The sequence below is a fragment of the Acomys russatus genome, chromosome 18 (genome assembly GCF_903995435.1).
Source record: "Acomys russatus chromosome 18, mAcoRus1.1, whole genome shotgun sequence".
Lineage (NCBI taxonomy): Eukaryota > Metazoa > Chordata > Mammalia > Rodentia > Muridae > Acomys > Acomys russatus.
The window spans coordinates 640,255-649,645 of record NC_067154.1 but is presented as its reverse complement, the minus strand read 5'-3'; the positions used below and the strand labels follow the sequence as shown (position 1 = coordinate 649,645).

The 9,391-nt window shown below is 45.1% G+C and overlaps 1 protein-coding gene across 3 annotated transcripts in view; it reads right to left on the bottom strand.

The window, feature by feature from the left end:
* Positions 1 to 3,507: 3,507 nt before the first annotated feature.
* Positions 3,508 to 9,391, bottom strand: part of Ift88 (intraflagellar transport 88) — an 88,972-nt gene continuing 83,088 nt past the window's right edge. Inside the window, exons 25-26 of one of the 3 annotated variants that reach the window (XM_051160619.1) lie at positions 4,455 to 4,565; positions 3,508 to 4,220 (exon numbers count right to left, since the gene is read on the bottom strand). In XM_051160619.1, the coding sequence (XP_051016576.1) occupies positions 4,099 to 4,220; positions 4,455 to 4,565 (233 nt within the window). In that variant the 3' untranslated portion in view covers positions 3,508 to 4,098. Of the gene's footprint in view, positions 4,221 to 4,450; positions 4,566 to 9,391 lie in introns of all 3 variants that reach the window. The other 2 variants (XM_051160620.1, XM_051160618.1) reach the window with 2 other exon arrangements.

The following is a 9,391-nucleotide window of genomic DNA, read 5'->3' as shown; positions in this document are numbered from 1 at the left end:
CAGCTGGCCTCAAACTCAAAGAGATCCGCCTGCCTCTGCCTCCTGAGTGCTGGTATTAAAGCTACGTGCCACCACGCCCGGCTTTTAAAAAATATTTTAAAGGTAAATCTAGTTAAGAGCATGGGCTCATGTGTCTTCCTCATTAGTATAGTGGGGAGTATCCCCACCTATCACATGGGAGACCAGAGTTTGATTCCCTGACAGGGCGGCAAAAGAGCACTCTCTGTCTTGCAGAGGACCTATGTTTGGTTCCTAGCACCCAAATGGTGGCTCACGACTATCTGAAACTCTAGTTCCAGAGGACTGACGCCTTCTTCCGTCCTCTGAGGACACCTGGTACGTATATGATGCACCAACATACATGCAGACGAAACATCCATAAGCATAAAATAAAACTTTTAAAGTTAGTCTAAACAATATATACTGGTGGGAAGGAGTTGCGGCACACAGTCGATCTCACTGCTCCTCAGGTAATGAATGGTGCATGTTTGGCTTCCGTTACCATGTCTCCACTAGTGCAGCTGTGTGGATTTAGCTTGACGTTTCAACCCTTGCTCCCTTCAGCCGTCCCAAGTTGTGCAAAACTGCAAGGCCAACCTTTGAGGGGCCCATAGAGGCTAGAAGAGAGCATAAGGTGGTCTGGATCTGGGGTCAGGTGGGTTGTAAGTGGCCTAACATGAGTGCTCAGGACTGAACCCTCATCTTTCCCAAGAATGATGGGCACTGTTAACTGCTGGACACCTCTCCAGCCTAGGGAGGGAGTCTAAGTCATTATGTGGCGCTCTAACCTCCAAAGCCAGCGTGTGGTTGGCTGCTTCCATACTACTCTGGGGTTTCTGAGTAAGGTGCATACCCAACGCTTCTCTCTCCTCAGAAGCTCCTCCTATAGCTCTCCTCACTGCTGCCTTTCTCCCAGAGCCTCCTTTTATTCATGGGTGATTTTAGCACTTGGGTTTTCCATTGTTTTTGCTTTTTTGTTTGTTTGCCCAAACAGGGTTTCTCTGTGTAGCCCTGGCTGCCCTGGACTCACTTTGTAGACCAGGCTGGCCTCAAACTCATAGAGATCCACCTGCCTCTGCCTCCCAGGTGATGGGATTACAGGCGTGTGCCATGGCTCCGGCTTGTATTGGTTATTTTTCTCATCACTGGCCAAATACCTGGAAAACAAACAAAAACAAAAAACAAAACAAAACAAAAAAACCCAACAGTTTCAGGGCAGACATTTACTTTGGCTCAGTGTGAGAGAATACAACCCATTGCAGTGACGGTGCGGTGGCAGGAGGTTCTGTGACAGCAGGAGTTGTAGCAGGCAGCTGCTTGCTCACAGCTCAGTGGGCCAGGAGATAGAACTGGCCTGCAACTCCCATGAGCTGCTGTCTCCCCAAACACCATCACAGCTGGGGACCGGATATTCAAATCCACGAGCCACTGGGGAGCATGCCATATTCAGACAATAACACTAACACATCATTCAATACAAATATCCTATTAAATTTCCTGCCTTTATTCCCTTTTCCAACACTGCAAATTTATATATGTTCTCATCAAATCTTTCATTTTTTTCCCACATAGACACATATGTGAGCAATCACCACCACTGGCCCCCTTGCACTCTCACACACCTGAGTCTTCCATAATGCACCTTATGAGCCTTCTTGGGCCCAGGGATTAACACTGGCTCCTCTTGTTCTCAGGTTCCTGTTTCTCAGTATACTCCAGCTGGGGACCTTTCCCCAATAGCTTACTGACTTTGACAAGATCACAAAGTGATACAATACACAATATATAATATTGCCAAAGTCAAATCTTTTTATGAGATTTTCTGTGTAAAAGGTTGGCTGTTCCTTTTTTCCTTTGATTGGATTGAGCTTTTCTGGCCCTCTTTCAACATATCTATACCCCTGTGTGTGTGTACATATATACATATGTATACATATATAGTTGAGAGCTTTATACATCTATATCACCCTCCCTTTTCCCCTCATGTCTTCCTCAAATTCATGGTCTCTTTATTATTATGTGTATATACTTTTTTATATGTATGCACAATGACTCAGAGTGAATAGAAAAGCTACTGAGTCCATTTAGCTTAGTTTGTATGCACATGTCCAGCCAGGGCTGCCTGCTGGGACTGGACGGCCTATGTAGAAGTTCATCCCTGGAGGGGACTGAGTCTCCCCCTGTCAGCAGGCACTGACCACCTGTAGCTCTGCTTCTAGAAGTGGGACCCTGTGGAACTGTCCCTGTTCACCCTGGCATGTCGACTGGTGCTGTCATTAGGCTGTTGAGAGCTCACACATGCAGCTTCTTCATATATAGAAGGCTCGCTCTCACGGCAGATGTCCTGGTCTTCTGGTCTTACAGTCTTTCTGCCCCTTTTCTGTGATGTTCCCTGGATATTGTCTGTAGGGGTTGCACTGGTGATACATTAGCTGGGGTTGAGCACCCCACAATACTTTTATTTAAAAATAGTTCTGGGTGAGGTTGCATTGGCTTACAGTCTTAGGTACTCAAGAGGCTGAGGCAGGAGGATCAGTTGAGCCTGCAAGTTCAAGACCAACCATCCTCAACAAGAGTTTGTCTCAAGACAAATAAGATGGAACAGCCAATTCTTTGCACAGTCTAGACCCTCACAGACTAAAGGAAAACACAAGCCGCCCAGTCTCATGCCCTATGCAAGGAGTGGGCCAAGAACTATTGAGACACCACTACACTGTGCACACACCAGTGGGAACCATTAAAAAGAGAAGGTTACAGTTTGGTGTTTTCTCTAATTGTGTTTTGTTTTGCTGCCTTCAAAATAGAACTGTCTTAGTAATGAGACAAAATTGCAATGACTCCAAACAAAACCTTCCAAACTCCAAGTAATATAGCTTAAATAAAGATCACACATATATCTTAATTTTTTTCTTTTGTTCTTCTTTGGATTTTTGAGACAGGGTTTCTCTGTGTAGCCTTGGTTGGTTTGGACTCTTCTTTGTAGACCAGGCTGGCCTCGAACTCACAGAGATCTGCCTACCTCTGCCTCACGAGTGCTGGGATTAAAGACATGTGCCTGACTTCTTTTGGTTTTTCTTTTTCTTCTTTGTTTTGTTTTGTTTTTCCAGACAGCGTTTCTCTGTGTAACATCTCTAGCTTTAGCTGTCCTGGAACTTACTCTGTAGACCATGCTGGCCTTGAACTCACAGAGATCCACCTGTCTCTGCCTCTCAAGTGCTGGGATTAAAGGTGTGCACCACCACCACCTGGCTTCTTTTAGTTTTTCAAAACAGGGTTTCTGTATGTAGTCTTGGTTGTCCTGGACTTACAGAGATCTGCCTGCTTCTGCCTCCCTGAGTGCTGGGATTACAGGCATGTGACTCCATAACTGGCTCTATCTTAATAACTTCTAAGGCATGAAATATAATAAGCTCACTACTGCCACTTTATATATAGTAATAAAGGTAAATTTTGTTGCTCTATATACATATTTTATTGTGGATGAGCGTTACTAGGAAAAGTAAGGAAGTCATTAGCCTAAGGTATTAGCTTCATGGTTTTTATTCCATAAAATGACAGCACAAATCCATTGTCAGAGAAACAGAATACAGTTATTTAAAATGTCAACAGTGTACAAAATTAAAGTTTGGACATTTGATCCCAGGTTTAACATGAGCATTACTTTATAAGGCAATTTCTTTCCTTTAGTAACTGACTTATTGGGCCAGGGAGAGTGCAGTTGGAAAAGTGCTTGCCTTGCAGGCTGGAGGACCTGAGTTCAAGACCCAGAGCCATTTAAAGAAAGCTGGGTGTGGTGGTACGTGCTTATAAAGCTCAGCACCAGGGAAGCAGAGGCAGGCAGAGACGGGCAGATCCCTGGGGTTGCTGGTCAGCCAGCCTTGCCTGCATAGCAAGTTCCAGGCCAGAGGGACCTTGTCATAAATCAAAAAAGGTAATGGACGGTGCCTGGGGAACACCTGAGGCTGTCTTCTGGCTTCCACACACAGAAGCATGCTCGCGCACACGCATATGGGCGGGGACACACACACACACACACACACACACACACACACACACACACACACACACACACACACACACACCATATTAGAGTTTGTATTATTCTGGAAGCAAGTCATCTCCTAACTCTTCATCAGCAAAATCATCCTCGTCGATTCGTTTTTTGGCTGCGGTCTTTGGTCTCTCTATTTGAGGGCCCAGTGGATCCACATAGGAGGCATCTAGGTTGCAAAAGAGATCGTAGCATTAGAGCAATAGAGAAAACGAGAACCCTGAAAGCAATCTAGACTCAGTCCAAACCCAATGACTCAGAGTGAACAGAAATGCTCTTCCACGTCTGTGACGTCAGTCTGCACATGTCCAATCCTCAGCAACTCCCCGGGACACACTTGCCGCCTCCGGTCTTCTTTAGACCAGCTGTGCTGGAGGGGCTGGGCGGGGAGACCGGCACTTGCCTATTTCTTTGTTACTGCTACTTTCATAAGGTTCATCTGTCCCAGGCAAAGCTCTGAGCTTGGCACTCAGTCGTTCACTTTTACTACTGGCACTATTGTTCTGGCCACTGTCTGAAAACAAAAATAAAAATGCATTTGTTGAATATACCAAGGAATCAGGACACCATATTTCACATCTCAAATCATATGTGCTTGCCAAGAAACAGGCAGGCTGTTCATCAGAAGCTGACTTCTGGGGAATGGAATTCATGTTTGAAAGAAATCTTCTTGTTGAGAATTGTAACATGTATAAAATGCCACTTGACATCTGTAATCTGCAAATGTGTGCTTACCTACAGGTTTCAGCTTTACTTTTTACATGTATTTGTGTGTGCGTGTGTCTGTGTGCACTTGCCAGGCATGAATGTGGTAGTCAGAGGACAACTTGTGGGAACAGTTCTCGCCTACCATGTGGACACCTGGGGGTTGAACTTAGGTCATCAAGCTTGGTGACATGTGCCTTTCCCTCCCAGAGCCATATTTTGGGCCTTAGGTTTCAATTTTAGAGAAGTCACAAGGAGCTGAGCAATTGCTCTGAAGATTACAACTTGGAAGAAAGAGCATCTGAGGACTGGAGGCAGAATAGGCAAGGCCACGTCATCTCAAGGCTTACAAGGTTTCTATGGTCTTGGCTGTCCTGGATTCACTTTGTAGACCAGGCTGGCCTTGAACTCACAGTGATCTGCCTCCCTGAGTGCTGGGATTACAGGCGTCTGCCACCACATCTGGTAGTCTTGAGTTCTTAATCAAAGCTTAATCAAACCAGAGCTGAGAGATGGCTCAGTGGTTAAGAGCTCTCCCATGGGACCCACGTTCACTCCTCAGCACCTCTGTGGAGTGGCTTACAATAACCAGTGCAAGGGATCTGGACTTGATGGGCACTGGAGCACAGGTGGCACACATACATACGCATACAAAAACATTTAGAAAATCTTAAAAATTTTATTTCCCCTTTCCACCGAGAATCATTGAAAAAATTTCCTAATATGCTCAATGAGTCTATATATATTTTTAATTATTTTGTACTTTAACTTTCTGGTAGAATGAAATCAATTCTCCACACAGAAGTATATATGGTTCTCTTTCACACTGCCAGAGCAAGCTAAGGTCAACGACACTTGACGCTCCCGTTGCTCAGGCAGTTTTTCTTTTGTTTTTGAGACAAAGTCTCTCTATTATATTGCTCTGGCTGTCCTGGAACTCACTATATAGGTCAGGCTGGCTTCAAACTCGGATCCACCTGCCTCTGCCTCTTGAGTGTTGTGGCTAAAGGCATGCTCCACCATTTGCAGCTTGCTGTAGGCAGTTCTGTTTTGTTGTTTTGAGACAGGGACTCGCAGCGTGGCTCATGACACAGTCTGAAGGGCATGCTATGCATAGGTGGATTTTGTGCCTAAATAATAAAGTGAAGGCGGGGGAGACGGCTCGGTTGGTGAAGCGCTTGCCATGAAGTCATGAAGACCTGACTCCATTCCCTAGCGCCTCCACTTAAAGAGCTAGGAGTGACGCCAGGCGTGGTAGTATGTGTCTTTTGTCCCTGCACTTGGGAGGCAGAGGCAGTCAGATCTCTGAGTTTGAGGCCAGCCTGGTCTGGTCTACAAAGTGAGTTCCAGGATAGCCAGGGCTACATAGAGAAACCCTATCTCTATCAAAAGCCAGTAACTAGTATTTCTGAGGGAAGCTATATATTGAGTTCAGGAAATGAAAGTCTGGGGAGCAGCTCTTCCTTACCATGGCCACGGCTGGACAGGCAGGAGTCTGTACTGTGGGAGGTTGGCCTGGTATATTTTGATGCTAATTACTGCTTGCTGTCTCTGGGCTCCAAATTGTACCTTGCCTAGAGCCTAACCTGTTTGATCAATAAAAGGCCATCGCACCTGGGCAGGACAAATGAGGTAGGATAAGGTTCCTGGGCTTTGGGAGACAGAGAATCTTGAGTAAGAGTAGAGACTGGAGAAGAAGAGCAGGCAGGAGGAGGCTACACCAGGGGTTAGGAGAAGAAGAGCAGGCAGGAGGAGGCTACACCACGGGTTAGGAGAAGAAGAGCAGGCAGGAGGAGGCTACACCACGGGTTAGGTGAAGGAGAAGCACATGCCGGCTTGGATGGAGGTTTGGCCCAGATGATGATAATTTAGCAAGTATTTGGGATTATGAATGGGAGGTAGCTCGATAGAGATTATTAGAAGCAAATGGCATGGGATGGGGGCAGGGTGTGGGATAGCTGTCCCACTATGAGCAGATTAATATCTGCCCTGCCCCAGGTTAACTAAGGCTATTTTAAAATAAAATAGGTGTCTGTGTCGCTATTGATTGCTATCAGGTTAGAAAATACCACTGTACTAATAAATATAGGTCTGATAATAACCATTATTAGGCCAGGCATGGTGGTGCACGCCTTTCATCTCAGCACTCGGGAGGCAGAGGCAGAGGCAGAGACAGAGGCAGGTGGATTGCTGTGAGTTCGAGGACAGCCTGGTCTACAGTGAGTCCAGGACAGCTAAAGCTACACAGCGAAACCCTGTCTCGAAAACAAAAACAAACAAAACAAAAACATTATTAGGCTCTACTGCTAAAATAACCACAACATATTCTGCTAAAATAACCGCAACACTGTACCTTGCCTTGTGTTGCTTCTTAGTTTGTGACACTGGTTTTCCCACTGGGCCTTGCCCTGGGTGACTCCGTTCAAAGTACAGATGAAGGGGCAGCCTGGGCCACAAGGCACAGACTGATGAATAATTAACTTCCTCTTAAAGGTAAAAAGGTGCTACTCTGTTAAGTTATCTAAGTACACCATGTGAGCACATGGCCATGGCAGAACTGCCATAAAAAACCAAGACCACGCCCTCCACCAGCCTGTCACCTGACCACCTGGTGTGTGCATGGAACCAACAGCAGAGACCCTCTGACATCTGACCGCTTCTTCACCCATCACTTCTGCGCCCACCTCCATGGCCACCAAGGTCCAGCATCTCACTTTTGTAGCTGACCTAACTTGCATTTTGTTTCTGCAGATGTAGTCTCTAGAAGCTTCTCCAGGGGATTCTTTATCTGCGCCCCTGCCCCCCCCTCCCCCCCCCGCTACAGACTTTTCAGGCAATCTACTGTCTCAGGACTGCTTGGTACTGTCTCATGGCAGTGCTTGGTACTGACTCCATCATGTCTTGGTGACCAACTGTAACATTTTAGTGTTACAGTTTTTTACATATGCACTCTTTTCCTCCTGTGTGAAAAAGTGATTTTTTTTTTTTTAAAGATTTATTTATTTATTATTATTAGGTATACAGTGCTCTGCTTGCATGTACTCCTGCAAGCCAGAAGAGGGCACCATATCACATTACAGATGGTTATGAGCCACCATGTGGTTGCTGGGAATTGAACTCACGAATTTGGAAGAGCAGGCAGCGCTCTTAACCACTGAGCCATCTCTTCAGCCCAAAAAAGTGATCTTTAAAAACACTTTTTTAGATTTTCTTGACTGTTACATGTGAGTGTTTTACGTGTGTGTATGTGCACTATGTGAATGCCTGATGCCTGCGAAGGTCAGTAGAAGGCATCTGATCCCTGGAACTGGAGTTACAGATGGTTTGAGCCACCATGTGGGTGCTGGGAATTGAACCTGGGTCTTCTGCAAGAGCAACACATGCTTTTAACTCCTAAACCATCTATCTCTCCAGTCCCCATGACAAAGTGATCTGTTCAATATAAGGTCTATTCACTAAACTAAGTAAGGTTAAGGCCTAACTATATCCAATTCTACCATATGTTTTCTTAAAAAAAAAAAAAAGAATTCAATCCCCAAGAGAGGCAATCTTTGCTATTTAGAAAGACTATGCTTCCTAATGAGGTAGGTAAGCATAGAGAATATGCTCATACCCTTCTCTGAAAAATGTGCCTAGCAGCCTGCTAGCAAGCTAGGATCCGACCTGCACAGAGCTGTGTCTATGCATGCTTTACACAAGCGTGAGTGACTCCCCTGGGCTTCTACTTAACATGTCCTAGAGTACCAGCTGGGAACTATCAACAATCCACCCTAGGCTGGTGTGGAGGAGTACATGTGTGATTAGGTACACTACATCCTCAAAGTGAAATTTTTAAGAAATTCCTCTACTTACCATCTTATGCATAATTGGCGTATATGTAAGATTAAAATCAGATGCATTATGGGAAGGGACATGCACAGTGGACAAGGGTTTATGTAATCCAAGCCTGCCAGTCAAAAGAGAGAACCACCTAAATTATGCCCATACTAGGCAAGCTACCCCGTCAGTTGAACTCCAGGAAGGGAAGCCCCGTGCAATGACTGGAGCCCTGAGCACCGGCCGTTGGCTGGCCTGTTGTTAGTCTTGATGGCGCTTATCTCAATTGCTCTATTTCTTTGCTTTGATAATGTTTCCTTGCTACTCTGAAATCTACATGGACTTTTATTTCATTCTTAAGGGGCCAAGAAACCTGGAAACACCTGGCTTAGACCCTGCCACTGATAACATAAGTGTGAAAATTATTTTCAGTGGTTGATAAACTCAAGGCAGGAAAAGAAACTGTAAGGAGAACATAGAAATAATGTAATTCATTTTTGTTAATTTTCTAGATGAGTAGAATACGGTTGAGGTTTTAAAGTCAGACCCAAATCAATGATGTGCCCAAACTGAGTACTGTTACATTTACAAATAAGAGCGATGCATGCTCCTCGCCTTCAGCACCACTATGGTTTGGGTCACCGTGAGGGTTAGGTCCTGAGGTACTCAGTACAAGAGGAAAGGGCACCTGATAGCCCGCGGGTGGCATTTATCTTAAATATTTCTATTAGGTCATACTCATAAAACATTTTAAACAACCAATAACATTCCTTGCATTTTTCTCATTTTATGGATCTCTGGACACTTTCTAGTTTACAT